Source organism: Heliangelus exortis, chromosome 2, assembly GCF_036169615.1.
Source record: "Heliangelus exortis chromosome 2, bHelExo1.hap1, whole genome shotgun sequence".
NCBI classification, from domain to species: Eukaryota; Metazoa; Chordata; class Aves; order Apodiformes; family Trochilidae; genus Heliangelus; species Heliangelus exortis.
Window position 1 is genome coordinate 7,731,309 of NC_092423.1, and position 15,603 is coordinate 7,746,911.

The following is a 15,603-nucleotide window of genomic DNA, read 5'->3' on the forward strand; positions in this document are numbered from 1 at the left end:
GTTTCTTGTTTTCCATGAATTAAAGAAATCAGACCTCCATTTCTGAGGCAGCTGTATGCTCTTCAAGCCCAGATGTCAGGAAGGGTGAAAACATCTCCAGTCCTCCCTTCTCCAAGCACATGCTAATGTAAACAGAGGGGCCAAAGCTTGGAGAAACATGGTGAGGATTACCACTATTTAAAAGGCTATGAAAATGAATTCTCCAGGCAAAGTCATGAATGCATTTCACATGCCCTAGGCTACTGGGAATAAACCCAGGCCAGGATTCATAAAGAGCAAACTCTTGCCTTTTTGGAGCCTCCCCCACGGACATCTAGGCTCCTATTTCTGTAGCTTGGAGGAGTGTAAAGCAGTAAGACCCAGAAATTAAGTCAGTGCATTTGGCTGCATATCACATAGGTTAGATTACTGAAGCATAGCAGGAGTTTAAAATGTCTTTGGATATAATTTTCTTGATTAAATCTCTTTATGTATTAAGCACAAACAAGTAATTTCAGCATTCCTCACTAGTTTGGACTGAACCTCTACAGTAATTCAAAAATTTTACATCTTCACTAAATGTTAAGAAAATGGTGACAAAAATTCTTAATCATCCATCAACAATGAACTAGTTTAAAAGGTACTAAAAACTACTTAAACCCAATCAGGCCTTAAGTACCCTAACTTGTGACACATTTAAAAAACAAACTGAAGTTAAAACTGAACTCCACATTCTGCAACACTAAATGAACGTTTTGATACCTGGTTTCTTTTGAGATGGCAAGAAATTACTGTAAAACCTTTGCTGCTCCCAGAATTACCTTGCTTAGAGAAAAATATCCTATGGGTTACCATTTGTTGCCATGCTTTACAAAGGTAAGGCCTATAGTCTGTATCAGTTCCATGTGGAAGTTTTAAAGGAAAAAGGCTTTCTGTGGAGTTTGTAGATTTCTGCATAAGTGTCTGTGTTGTTGCAAAGAGGACCAAGTGATGCTCTCTCACAAGCTTTTCAAGAAAGACTGCACATTTCTTCAGGTTCCTCTCCTGCAAATTAAGACTCTCCCCTCCATTGCTTCTGTCTATCCAATAAAAGGCTGATAGGCTGTCTACAATCAAAAGGCAGAGGGAGGGGTGAGTGCAAAACATGTTTTCTAAAGAGTAGAGAGTGAGGAGTAAGTGGGTGCTACTATTGCAGTTCACAAGAAAAAGCCTTCCTAGGCACTGCTTTATCATCTCTTCTGTCCTTTGTGCCAGCCTGCTCTCCAGGATGGTGACCAGACGGAGCATATCAAAGTGGCAGTCAGTGTCAATGAACATGGCTTCTGCTTCCAGTCCTCCTCCTGATTTTGGAATGATGCACCGGGCTATTAAGTGATAAAGCATTTCTGTTTTTCCTGTTCCTTCTGGCCCATGGAATTCAATGACATCTCCTGTTCAAGAACAAAGCAGCAAGCTGTCAGGTAAGAGCATTTATAGCTCAGAGTCAGCCTTTAGTGTTTACTGAACAGATACTCACAATGCAAGTAATTGGAAATTTAAAAAAAATAGTTCAAATCCTGGTTAGCACTGACCAAGAGAAATTTCAATTTTCAAGAAAGGCTCTGAAGTGAAGAAAACCAACTGGGAACAAAGGTTGTTAAAATGTTTCTAAAGGCATCTAAGACACCAATATCAATGAAAACTTGGCAACTGGATTTCATCTTTCATTACAGTTAGATGAAGGCTGAAAAGAAAGCTGCTACACCAAAGTGGTTAAGAAGCCATCTAGTTACACTATGTGCACAAAATTAAGAAATAAATTAGAAAGTAGAAGACAAGCAAAATAAAAAAAATGTTGACCCATTAGAGGTCTAAATTACCTTGGCACCTCTACTTTTATAGCACAGCCCATCCTTCAGCCTTTCATGTCTGCTATTTGCTTGTTCAATACCTGCACATCACTAGTGATGTGGCCAGGGAAGAGCACACCAGTACATTTATTTAGCACTTATATTCTTCTCTGGTGATCATAGCATGACACTGCTTCTTTTGATAAGAGGGACTCCCAGATTCTTTCAACACCAGGCAATTGCTCTACTAAGAAAGCATTTCTGTTCCTAAATGGACTCGGCCTAATTGCCTGATCCAAGTGGGTCAATAAAATACATAAATTTAAAATGCTAAATTAAAAAAGCATTACACTTTACTAGCAAACCAGTTCTTTTGTTGGATGTGAATGCAAGGTACTCCACAGTCTTTTCCAAAGTCATTTTATGTCTTGTATCAGAACAAGACTCTCAAGAAAGTTAATGAATTAGTTGCTCTTTATACATTTCTAAGTTAGGAAACTGGATCATTTATTTATGACAGTTTGGATTTTAGGCAGAAGAGTAACATGCAGTAAGAAGAATCACCCAACTGTAACTGCAGGAAGGTGAGATTTCTATGGCCTTAGCAAGTGCAAATGGTGTAACAGTTTTTCAGAGTGGGAAAACAAGAATAGATAATTAATTGCAACTTTACTTTTTTGTAAACTTGCTTGTGCTTGCTGAATTAAAAGGTTTTTTTCAAGCTATTACTTACCTTCCAGAGGATGTCCTTTCTTCATAAATTTCTACAATGTCAAAATGCAGCATGGGATGAGGGGCATGGTGGTGGGGAGGAAATGAAGCTCTTGCTACACCCATTGCAAGTGCTGAAGGCAATTTATACCTGAAGTGACCATTCTGTCCATTTCAGAGACACTCGGACTTCCCACTTATCCATAACAAAATTCCTTGCTCTTTCACAACTGCAATTTCATTTTCCTGAAGTTCTGATACTTTAAAATTTATTAAAGAGCTTGACTGCCTCCCCAGCCCTTACTTCACTGGGTTAAGAATTGGCTGGAGGGCCGGGCCCAGAGTGGTGCTGAATGGGGCTGCTTCCAGTTGGCAGCCGGTCATCAGCGGTGTCCCCCAGGGATCAGTACTGGGCCCAGTCCTGTTCAATATCTTCATTGATGCCTTGGATGAGGGGATTGAGTCCATCATCAGCAAGTTTGCTGATGACACCAAGCTGGGGAGAAGTGTTGATCAGCTGGAAGGCAGGAGGATTCTGCAGAGGGACCTGGACAGACTGGAGAGATGGGCTGACTCCAATGGGATGAGCTTCAACAAGGCCAAGTGCTGGGTCCTGCACTTTAGCCACAACAACCCCATGGGGAGCTCCAGGCTGGGCACAGAGTGGTTGGAGAGCAGCCAGGCAGAAAGGACCTGGGAGTCTGGATTGACAGGAAGCTGAACAGGAGCCAGCAGTGTGCCCAGGTAGCCAAGAAGGCCAATGGCATCCTGGCCTGTATCAGGAACAGCGTGGCCAGCAGGTCCAGGGAAGGGATTCTGCCCCTGTGCTCAGCCCTGGTAAGGCCACACCTTGAGTACTGTGTCCAGTTCTGGGCCCCTCAGTTCAAGAAGGATATTGAGGTCCTCGAACAGGTCCAAAGGAGGGCAACCAAGCTGGTGAAGGGACTCGAACACAGATCCTATGAGGAGAGGCTGAGGGAGCTGGGGCTGTTCAGCCTGGAGAAGAGGAGGCTCAGGGGAGACCTCATCACTCTCTACAACTCCTTGAAAGGAGGTTGGAGCCAGGCGGGGGTTGGTCTCTTTTCCCAGGCAACTCTCAGTAAGACAAGAGGGCATGGTCTTAAATTGTGCCGGGGGAAGTTCAGATTGGATATTAGAAAGAATTTTTTCATGGAAAGGGTGATCAGACATTGGAACGGGCTGCCTGGGGAGGTGGTGGACTCTTCGTCCCTGGACACATTTAAAAAGCGACTCGATATGGCACTCAGTGCCATGGGCTGGTGACTGTGGCGGTAGTTGTACAAGGGCTGGACTCGATGATCTCTGAGGTCCCTTCCAACCCAGCCTATTCTATGATTCTATGATTCTCTCTTCTGAATGGCTCTCCCCAGTTTTCAGATGGAAGACAACCACACTTCCCAATCTTCATTTTTCTCCTCCTGTTCATAGGTCACAATATCCACCTCTGCCACTTGCAGCTGCTCTGCTGTCACACAGAGACTGAGCCAGTGACATCACTATAATATAATAGTGATGTATAGTATAAGATAATATACCAGCTTGGAAAAACTCTCTCAAAATGTGCTGGGTAGGTCATTCCTTTATATTTTGTCTACTGAAATATTTTAGAACAATTGTGTAAAACACCTCTTGTTAAGAAACAAAAGTGTATCTTTGGCACAAAGCCTCCTCTGCTACTCTGGCTGGTGTTTCTGAATCCAAACCAACACCTGAACTGGGCCAGTATGCAATACAGTTTGCTTCTCCTGCCTTTACAGTAAAATATGACTTGCTTAAGAAAAGCATCAACTCTAAACAGCCACTCAGAAGCAGCAGTGGGCAAATCTGAGTTATTGTTTGATAGTGATTCAAAGAAGTTAATCTGTAAAACAATTTCTTGGCTTCATTCATTTGAAGATGTTGCAGTAGGATGTCTGTGTTAAGAGTAACACTAGATGAGCTTTCATTGGTAGAGCTAACTGATTTATTTACTTATATAAAAGTTCTAAGTTGAATGACAAATCATTCTTGGGAATTTTTGTGCTTGTGGTTTATAAATTTGAACAGCAAGACAGTTGAGCACCCTCCAAAACTTTTTCAACATTGCTGAACAAGATACACATCCAGGCTGTAGTTTGACCAAAATATTTCATTTACTTTGAAAAGAGTAAGAGCTTGGACTGCAAGAAAACCTCAAGAGAGATGGGGATTTCTGTGCCTTCATGATTATCAAAGAGGCTGCCCACAAGCAGAATGGCAGCAAAACAAAAGCCATTTATAGCAACATCTATAAATGTAAGGTTTCATTAAATTAGCAACCAGCCTGCTACAGTAAGATAAGAGGGGAAACTCATCCTTCTGGATCAGAGAGGCCAGAGTGTGACACAGCAGAGGAGAAGTGTGGTCAGCAATGTCTGCAAGAAGCCTTTGACACCACCAAAATAGGTCATGGAAGAAAGCCAGTGATCAGTAGCAGCATCATGCATTAATGTCAAAATCACTTTTAAAAGAGGATTAGTAAAAAGATACTGTCACAGGATGAAAACAGTCTGAGAGGCAGAGCAGAAACAGACTTCAACATGGCAAATTTTCCTGTTAGAATAGGTGTTGCCCAATGTTAAACATATCAGCAGATGAATGTTCCATTAGCTTGGCAAAATGTGTAGAAAACAAACTAATGGGGTTAATACAAACTTAAGATTATGACAATTTGACAGATTGAGAAGGATGAGCAGAATGATTTCATATGAAATTCAGCACTGACATTCAAGAAGCACATTTTAAGGAGTCACCCAACACACTGTTTGGCTCACTATGGGCAAACTTGGAGAGTAACATAGTCCACTGCTATGCAACACACACAGGATAAATATTGAAGTTTCTGCAATGTGATTTAGTTTATGTAACACTAATACATTTTTACACGAACATTGTGCTCAGTCCTGATCATCAATTCAGTGTTATCTTTTGAATGAGAAGAGCCTCAAGCTTTGTCTGGACTCATTACACTAGCAGATGTTGCTTAAACTATTTTCTGAGGCTGCAGTTTCAAACAGGCTATTAGAATACTCAACAATAACTCTGCAGGTTTCACATCATCAGTTACCTTGAAGTATCTGATGATATATATGAATATTTAATGAGTTCAGACTATAATTTACAATATTGTGCAGAAGCTGTCACTAATATTTGTATGGCCTATAAGCAAAGTAGAAAGGCCTAATGTTTATTCCAAGTTAATGTTGGGTTCCATACTATTGCCAAACATCAGAGCTTTATACTGACACCCACACCTCCACACCAGTGGCAAAGGAGAAACATGACTGGGACTACTGGAAGATTATTTAAAGCTCATGTCACTTTTGCTCCATTCCAGAAGAGCTTATATGGCATGTAATTAATATGCTTATGTGTTCTTAAATATGCAAGGGCATCATAATTAGAAGCATGACAGCATCACAGCAGCACCTGTATTAGCTGTTCCTAGTTTATAGTACTCTGACATATATGTTATGAACACTTAGCTATGACATAACCTTTGAATAGCTTAATGAGACTTCATCTATGTGTTTGTTTTAATCAGGAAAAAAGAGTAATTTAGGTCTTTGCATTGCTCTAGTCACACCATTTTAGATTAAGAGCTGTGCAGTCTGGACTTCATGGGCAATGTGTTACAGTGTTCCACAGTGACCTACTAAAAGTCAAGTTCATTACAAAAGGAGACGTAACAGGGATTTAAGTCTGAATAATGAGAACACACATCAAAATCACCCATGGATTCAAATAAATACTGTGCTATTAAAACACAAAGCAAAAATGTAGTAAGAGGTGAAGTCCATTTATGTGTCTTCACTAGTGTCAGACAAAAAAGCATGATCAATACAGATAATAAATGATACCATTTGTTAAATGCAGAAGAAAAATAAAAGTGTTTCAGAAGCTTGATGACCATGTTGGCACAGAGAAATCAGAAACAAGTTTAGAATGTTTTCAGCTATCTCAGAACTGAAGTTCTGGAACAGTATTTGAACTCTTTGCAATTTATTGAATCTCAAGTTATCAGCAAATTTCTGCAGTTATCAGTTTGTGGTGGGTTTTATAGATCCCTTATTTTAAAAAGAATAAATTTGTGTAAGACTATGAGAAACAAACTTATGTCCGTGTTATTTACTCACCTACACTTGTGTTTCAATACCCATAAAGCAGATTTTAAAGTCCATTTAATAAGACTCAGAATGGTGCCTTTGCATTTCATTTTACCCAGATGGCATAAAAGTGCATCTACAATTAAAATTCTGAATCCAGGGAAAAGATCTATTTGTATGCTTATCTCTGTCATTTTGCTCTGAGAATATAACATTTTTCCATAAATTGAATAAAAATACATTTTTACCATGAACAGGAGATCCTTCCTCAGCAAACAGGTAGGGTTCAAGATTCTTCAAAGAACTTCTGCCCTCAAGTCGTGCAAGTAGCTTTTGAAGAAAAGACAGGAGAGAGACATGCTGTTAACTGGAAGTAATGGACCTTGGGAATCAAATTTAAAGGATTCTGAGAACCAGGAGTTTTCCATGATAGCCCTATAAAAACTTAAGTTTGATTTTAAAAAGGTTTCCATAAATACATATAGAAACCTATAGTCTGGACTACAGCACCAGAAAGTTCCATCCTTACAAGCAATTAACATACAGATTCAGTGACATAAGGAGTGGGTATACATTAGAGGAAATAAAGGTTTTTAAAATGAAAAAGCTACACAGGTGAACTAGCAAGAAGCATCATCTCTAGCTTACAGTAGTGCTGACATTTGACAGAGCAAAGGGAAAGAAGATTGTTTGTAATAACCATCAACACCACAACAAACTAATGGTGGATGAAACATGACCCATCATTAGTCTCCTGAGTTAGTCCCTTGAGCACCTTTAAAACCATGCACATTTCATGTGTGACTCTTTCTGGAATACAATTCTACTATAGTTACTTGTTTAAACATAGTATGGATCGAGCAAAAGTAAAGAGCCAACAGTGGCTCTGCAAGAGCCTTTCTAAAGCAAGCTAAAATTTCTAAAGCAAGTTCCTCCAAAGCCCCCTGTAAAGCAAGTCCATTTATTTCATAGTTCATGGACAATTTCTTTAATTGAGAGGTATTTGCATAGCAAGTAGACAGGTATTCACATAGCTTCTCTTATTTGTAGTTCTGGCATACATTCTTAAACCAAAATTTAACATTTCACCCAGTGGTAGAGCTGTTATCCCTACATGTATTAATTCACATGGGAAAGGACCCTATCAGGATGCTCAGAGCACTGCCAGGGTATGTACCTTGGTGCCAAATATTTCCTTCTCCAAGACACCCAGCTGTCATGTCAAGATTTAAACAAAACAAAACCTATTCAGTTTTTTCCTGTCCTCCTTAAAACCATTCACTGAAGGAGCAGTGAGCACACACCTTTAAACACACCATGCTTTCTCTTTCTGTCCTCCCTGCCACACACACAAGCAACATTTGTTCCGAATTGTCTTAAAAGTTGTTTAAACAGTTGTGTCTGTTTGCCTTTAACAGTAGAATAAAACTCCATTTAATGGCCCTGAATTTACTTCAAGTGGTCACAACAGGAATCTAAGTGTGACATTTTCATTGACATTTTAACATTCTCTTCCATTAACAGAACATCAATGCGTTTGCCTTTGTTTGCCTGTTCACACGTATTCAGTTTTCTGACACGTCCACTGAAGGGCCATAAAAACACTTGAATTGACCTTGCTGTGGATTTGCAGATCCTTCTGTTATGTTTCACACAACATGTGTGTCACTCAGCAAACACTCACAAAGTCAACTCTTCAATATTTTGGAAACCAGAAGGGTTCTGTGACCTGGACAAAGCAAAAAATCCGGATGGACTTATGGACACAAGAATAGTGGAACACATCCCAGGGCACATACACGAGGAGCTTGGAACTACTAAGAGAGTCACTGCAGACCCTCCTGTGCAAGCAGCAGCCTGCACCTGGCCCTGGCCCTCAAAGCCAACCCAGGGCCACTGGGGAGGAGAGGCTGCACCCGCTGAGGAGAAGGGCCAGGAATCTCTCACCCCATCATCCAGCTGTGGAAATTGAGAGAAACAGGAAAACCACTACAGGCTGCTGCTTTTTGATGCTGCTTCTTTCTTAGCAAAGGAAGCACGTGGTGATGATGGGGGCCCAATGATGGGTGCTGCTGGGGCCAGGAGTCACAGCTATTGCTGGTCTAAACATATTTCTGCAGCCTCCTGCCCCCAAATTTATTTGTACAATAATGAATACACCCTCTGCAGTTTATTTCTTCTGGAAACAATGAGCACCTATCTCTTCTTACACTACCACCTCTTTAAGCTTACTGCTAAATCTTTGGAAATACAGCGTAGATTGATCACTATCGTTTAAGTAGGAATCTGCGGGTATTTAAACAACAAGTTTATGTATTCATTTTAAATAACTACAGGTGGTTACTCTGAGCACTGCTCATGTGGGTAATTTATGATAATTCACTGATGATAGTGCACCTGTGTTTTTATCAAACTTGTATTTACTTCCGAGTTCTGAAGAAGAATCTCCAAAGGCACTTGCCTCATTAGTGTCATGCTGGGAGCAATGGGGTTCCTGGCAGAAACTGCTAACAATTTTCCTGCAAATCTAACAAAGGTTTGTCCATGCTACAGCATAAGTGATGGAAGCAAAGCTGAGACACTAAGACAGGTACCCCTCACCTCTGCTGATGTTAAGGAGGGGGACAAGAGGGGTTTTGCCACATCAGCAAAGCCACCCTGGCTCTGCTCCAGGGGAAGCATTTCCATTTTGCCTTCTCGCGTTTACTTTTGTGAAATGGGGTGAGGGGGGAAGCTACAGGCAACTGAAGGGTGATCTGGATGGTGGTGGGTGGTGGATATTAGATGTCCCAAGCTTTGTCACAAAGTGTACAGAACACACTTCAGCACTGCTGAAGAAACCCTTTGCGTAGGAAGAGCTTGGAAAAAAAACATCAAAACAATTTCAAATCACACATCAGAGACTTGAGATTCTATAATTTAACTGCAGAAGACAGTTTCTTATTTCATAATTATCTTTTATACAAAATACCATCTTTTAGCAAGCTACTAGAAGTAGATCTTTGCTTTTAGGTGTTCTTCAAAAGTGTAATTATACTAGTAAGAAACAGCACATATGTCTACAGAATACAAGCTATACTCAAGAGTTAGGCAACAGTTTGTTTAAAATTCATTAGTGACAAGGCAGATGGGACACAAATATTTCAACTATGTCTCTTATAATTTATCAGTTTCATCCTCTTAATAAAGAAATATGTATATGGACAGTTCTATTGACTAATACATTATATGCTTACACTAGACTGGTTTCGACTAAGCCATGCATAATTGTAAACATACACGTAGGTCTTGTCAGGAATGAGATATTACTTCATTAAAATGTTAAAGAAATTCAAATTAAATACTGCAGCTCTGTGAGCTAACCTACAGGCTATTTACACACAGAAACCTATCTCAAGTACAAGACAAAATTTAATTTTCAACCACTATAACCACTCTGCGCTTTTGTAAACTTTGGGCACAAAGACATATGCAAGCAATTTATCATTTATTTTATTGTGATATACCAAAGGTGCTTTGTGAGAAGTTCTAATTTGTTGTATTAATTACATTCAATAATAAGAGCACAAGACTGCGGTCTCAGTATAACCCTCACTAAATCTGACCGTATGCATGAGGTCTTTTTTAGGAAGTACTGTTATGAATTAAGCATTTTTTGTTTCAAGTGCTTTTACCATTTCTTTCTGGACAATGTACCTATACATTAACCTTTCTTAACCCATCGGTTACCAATTCTTCCCTTGATCAGGTCTGGTAATCCAGTCTATCCCGGGGAACTGGCTGCCAGGAGCATTCCCTGCTGGCATGGTTGGTGTGGACAAATCAATGCATTTACCTGCTTGGATACAAGAAGACAACTCCTGTCCTTAATTTGTGTGTATTTGCTGACACTGGGCAGCCCCTACTGTTATAAGTGTCAAAAGGGCTACGGAACTCAAGTCCCAGTGAAAAAATCATGGGTTTAATAATAAATAAATATTTATTATCACGTTTTTGTACTTTACGGCCATTCCTCAGCATATTCGGATACAGTAACACCCAAAAATCTCCAAGTAATTGCTGAGTTCAAGTAGAAGTCACCAGCAAACGATTCAGCAGAGGGAAAAAACCAAAAACAACAAAACCACATCATAGCAAAACCCCCGAACTTGAAAGCTTTTCTCCATAGCAATTCCACCTTCCATCCTTCCTTTAAACCTAATTTTCCTCACAGCTCCTCTCCCTTACCAGTCCAAAAGAAGCGCGAATAAAACATTTAGGAAGGAATTACTGAAGCACCTGAGTAACCTCCCCGCGCCCTGCAAAGGAAGAGCCACAGAGGGTTTATAATCCGAACCCCAGAGCCGCAGCCGGGGACACAAAGGGAGAACCGAGTCCCTGCCCGAACCCGGCAGCCTCAGCCACCCGCAGAAATCCCTCCCGCAAGCCCCCGGTGTTTCAGGGAAAGCTGCGAGCGCTCTCCCGCCACCGCCTCAGCGTGAGGCGCATCCCGGGGGGTGCCCGGGCAGAGGGGGCCCCGCTGCCCCTCACACGGGGAAAGCGGCAGACGGTGGGGGAGGGAAGCGCGGCGGGGACGGGAGGGCGCGGCGCTGCGGAGCGGCTGCCCCATCCTTCCCCCAACACCACCGCCCCCTCGGGAGGCACCGCGGTCGCCGGGCGTTCCCCTCCGCCCGCCCCGAGGGGGTGGGGGGAAGGAGCTGCGCGTTCCTCCCACACCCCCTCGGGAAAGGGCGGAGGGCAACGCCCGGCGCTTCCCCGGCGGGACGGCCTCGCTTCACCCGACCGCCCGAGCACGGCGACCAGAGAAAGGCGGTGCCCGGTGCCCCGCGGGTGGAGGGAGGGTTGGGGGCCTCGCCTCACCTGAGTGCCCGACTCCGCCCTCCGGAACGCGTCACCCATAGCGGGGCTGAGGGGGGGGTGGGGAGGTGGGGGCCGCAGCTCCCGCTCCCGCCGGGCAGCACTGATTGCGCATGCGCACTGCCGCCCACTCCCCCTCACACCGGGCCCGTGCCCCCCAGGCTCGCAGTTCTGCGCATGCGTGGTGCGGCCCCCGGGGAGGCTGGGGTGGAGTCCACGGGTGTCTGGTTCGCGAGTTCGAGTCCCGCCTTCGGCTCCCGGCGCCGCTCGGGATTCCCCGGGGGCTGGTGGTCAGTGTAAGGAGGCGGCTGATGGTTTATTTGGTTTCGTTTGCATTTGTTGGTTTGTTTTGTTTTATGAAGTAACTGCAGCTTTATAGGTTTCTGGGTTTTTTTTCCGGCCCTTGATGGAAGGGGGCCGGGTGGCTGGGTTGGCGTGGCTCACGGGGTGCTCCTCTGTCACACTGGGGTAGATGTGACTCAAGGGAAAATCATCTGCACAGCCACGGTTAAACTCTTTGACGCCTGCGAAATTGCTCTTTGCAAAAAGCCAGCTATCAATTATGGCTTAGATGAAAAGAAGCCTGGAATATTTTAAATACGTGCCTCGAATGTCCTGGGTTTGAGTGGTGTGTGATGCTCCAGGGCAGGAGCCAATGGTCCAGCAAGTCCCTCGTGTCGGTGGCTGCGTGCCCTGGGCCAGCGGTGGGACCTGCTCCTCCTGAGGACCACAGCCCATCAGCCCATCTGCTGTGGTTGTGCAACCTGGGGCAGCAAGGGAGAGGAGGATGGGAGAAGGTGGAGAACCTGTTTGTGTTTTCCATCGGCTAAATGCAAAAACAGTAGGATAAGAATAGCAGCTCCCCATATCTGCATATCAAAGAGCAGCAATGGTATCATCATCATGGGCTTGCAAGGTTATCACTGATACTGCACGTTCTTACAGTTAGGTGAAGAAACTGGTGGTGGAATTCTTTGTTTCTTCAAAGAAATCATGTTTGTCTGTGTAAGAAGAGTTCCTCTTAGCTTGGTCTTGAATACACCACAAATCAGAAACATCTAACCTCAGATGCTAGGCGGTGGCTCTGTTTACTCTTTCAGCCCTCTTTCAGCTCAAAAATACACTGCTCCCTCCATTCAAAACACCCTGTGTTGTCATCTAATTCAAGGTTTGAGATGTATGCCATCAAGTCAGGTAGATGTAACCCAACTCAAATCTCTTACTTTTAGTGTCAAGCTCTAATATTGCTCATCAAAGCACAGAAAAGGGATGATCTTTCTGGATAGCTGTAGTAGCACTTCTTCTCTGTGTATGGATACACCTGCAAAATTATCAAGAGCATAGGAGGTTCTCTGGTGAGACCTGAGGAAGGGGAGGGAACATGGCATAAAAATGCAACTACAATAATATTGGTTTAATTTTATTGAGAGAAGTTTCTGCCTCACATTTTAGAAGTCAACATCAGAGACAGACAACCTTAAGAGCTGTGTGTTTGCCTGTTGTAGTACCTCAGAGGTCTGGGCCATGTTCCCTGGAAGAGTTCAAAGACTTGTTAATTAGAAGTGATTGCCCTTGAAGCTGACTGATGACTGAACCTAACCTGAGAGTCTACTGGACTCACTGTGACTTATGACAAAGACACTACTCACAGCATCAACAACATGATATATATTTTTTTAATTATAGGTTCTTTGTTCCCGTTCTCCTCTAATTAAAGCCATTGCACTAATTTTTAAGAAGTGTTTGCTATTTGAATTTGGAGACATGGAATATATAGCATCCATAAATGCCAGTTGAGTGAAAGCCACTCCTACCTCATCACTTACCACTGCCTGTATCCAAGGAGGGTCCTGTGGGAGCTCTTCTACTGCATGGGTGAACACAATTTTGGTATTACAATCTAATGTAAGGTGAAGTATCACAGTCCAGTGGAGATCAAGTAACAACGATTCAACAGAGAGAGGATAAAAACACTGAATTCACCTGAGCATTTAAAAAAAAAAAAAGGGTATTTCATTGCTCGACATATTTAGTAGGTAACAGAAATGTGTAAATCAAATTATGCCTCTCCTGTTGCCTCTGCATTTGTTTGCTCCATCCAGCATGGCTGGCATTGTGAAGTTAGAAAATTGCTGCTTACTATGACAACACTCTGCCTTGATAAAGACTCACTGTGTGCTTTTTTCATTTATTTGTCAGTACTATCATTTCTCTTTTTTGCAGATCAGAAGCTAAATTTTGGCACTTCGAAATTTAACCCCAAACCAGCCTTCTGTAGATCCTCTGCACTTCAGCCGTCAGTATCACTGGCATTTTACTAAATTTGATATTGTAATTTTCTCAAAGCTTTCTATGCATTTTTCATCTGCTAATGGTTTTTTTTTGTTTGTTTTTCTAGCTGTAGAGTATATTCCTGCACTCACCTCCTCCTCCTTTGGACCAAAACATTAACATATGTAAATAGGAAAACTCTTTACCACTTGCTTCAGCAGAGTAAGAAAACAAATTTGTTTGTTTGTCTGTTTGTGATTAACTGGTTCTATTTTGTGTTTTTGTTGGGTTCTGTCTGCATTCTTTCATATTTCTCTGCAGCAGTTCTGAGCGATGGTGAGTGGTACAGGTCCTACCTGCTCCTTATTCTTCCTTCCTAAATAGCAGAAACCTCCTTAATGCAGAATCCTCTTTAATGCAGCATAGTTATAAGTAGCTCATAGTATCCAGGGACTCTATGCCCCAGTGCTCCTGTTTCTGCAGGAAGAAAATTAGCCTGCCTTTGTTTGGCATGTGGGGAGCCTGAGGGTGCCCCTGGAGCCACAGGCACTCTTCGTGTAGCAATTCAGCTGCAAGAGCAATGACTTTTCTAATAGCAGAAAGATGAGACTCTAGGGGTATGCATCTCTGTCTTTATGAAATGTGCATTGTGGAGAAATTTCCTCTTTCATAACCTTGAGCCTGAGCATCTTCCATGATGAGATGCTGGGTTTTCCACTGCACATGTTTAACAGCTGCATTGTAGGGAAAGAAAATGACAGTGGGAGAGAAGAAGGTATTTTATATGGAGTTGCAGCCCTGAGCAAAATTATTTGGTTTTTTGGAGGGTATTTGCTCATTCATGTGATCATCATTGCTAATTTCAGTAAGGAGAAGGAAACTGGGCTGAGTTCTGAGGGAGGAAGAACTAGCCCAGGTACCCTGGGGCTGTAGAGTCTACTGTTGATAGAAACAATAATTTTTTTAAGAAATAAATCCCTAGCTTAAATTGCTGGTTGGTCTACAATACAATCTAACAAATTAACACCCTATCCTGGGGCAAGGCCTGAAGTAAGAGCTGAAACAAAAGGGAAGAACATGAAGAAAGGCAATGTGGTGACAAGAAATTCAGATTATGTGAGGATGTTTCCAAAAAAACCCATAAAACTTTTATATTTAAGTAATAATTAAATTAGAAATTGGAATGTATTTTCTTTTTTAAGTTGTGGGGTTTTTTAAGAGATTTTGTTCCAACATGAGCTTCATAATTTTGAGCATATTTTCACTTAATGTTTCCGTGCAAGATTTGTGTAGGTGACACTTCAGCAAAAATCATCCCCAAAGAGATCTTCTGGGTTGAAAGCAGTTTGTCTCTGTTCCTATAGTTGAATTAAACTCTCTCAGTAAAGTCAGCTGTTGTTTTTCTAATTAACCTCTAGACTCTTATATACCTTCACTCCAAACATGACAAATTGACTATCTGAGAAGTCATTAGAGAGAAGAATCACTCCAAGAAACAAAATAGAATGGTCACGTTTTCTCAGTTTGTCTTATCTACTCCTTTGTGTAGTAATGCTCAAAACCCAAAAGGTTTACCAGCTAAAGATTGCCTCACAGTTTTAAGTAGACCTCAGCAAGCAATAGTAATAACAGCAACAACAATAACAAGAGTAATAGTTAAAATTAGTTCTTAAGGGAGATGTTGAATCTGCATGTGACAAAGCAAATGATGAACGGCCTGTCAGATTATTTTCAACCCCTCTGTGGTGTGACTCCTCTAGTTTCATGCTGCTGATTATGGCCTCACTATTCTAAGTTTCTCTCAGTGAGTG

The 15,603-nt window shown here is 42.1% G+C and overlaps 1 protein-coding gene across 1 annotated transcript; it reads right to left on the reverse strand.

The window, feature by feature from the left end:
- Positions 1-555: 555 nt before the first annotated feature.
- Positions 556-11,750, reverse strand: XRCC2 (X-ray repair cross complementing 2). The gene is made up of 3 exons (XM_071734718.1): positions 11,525-11,750; positions 6,913-6,994; positions 556-1,409 (listed from the first exon to the last, which is right to left on the reverse strand). Exons 1-3 carry the CDS (start codon positions 11,561-11,563, stop codon positions 694-696), a joined length of 837 nt encoding a protein of 278 aa, XP_071590819.1. The 5' UTR covers positions 11,564-11,750; the 3' UTR covers positions 556-693.
- Positions 11,751-15,603: the final 3,853 nt, after the last annotated feature.

Excerpts from the sequence above, each read along its gene's own strand:
- XRCC2 (XM_071734718.1), bottom strand. The coding sequence starts at position 11,563 with ATGGGTGACGCGTTCCGGAGGGCGGAGTCGGGCACTCAG. Across the intron at positions 6,995-11,524 it reads GGGCGGAGTCGGGCACTCAG|CTACTTGCACGACTTGAGGG; the intron begins GTGAGGCGAGGC and ends TTTCTTCAAAAG. Across the intron at positions 1,410-6,912 it reads GGAAGGATCTCCTGTTCATG|GAGATGTCATTGAATTCCAT; the intron begins GTAAAAATGTAT and ends GTTCTTGAACAG.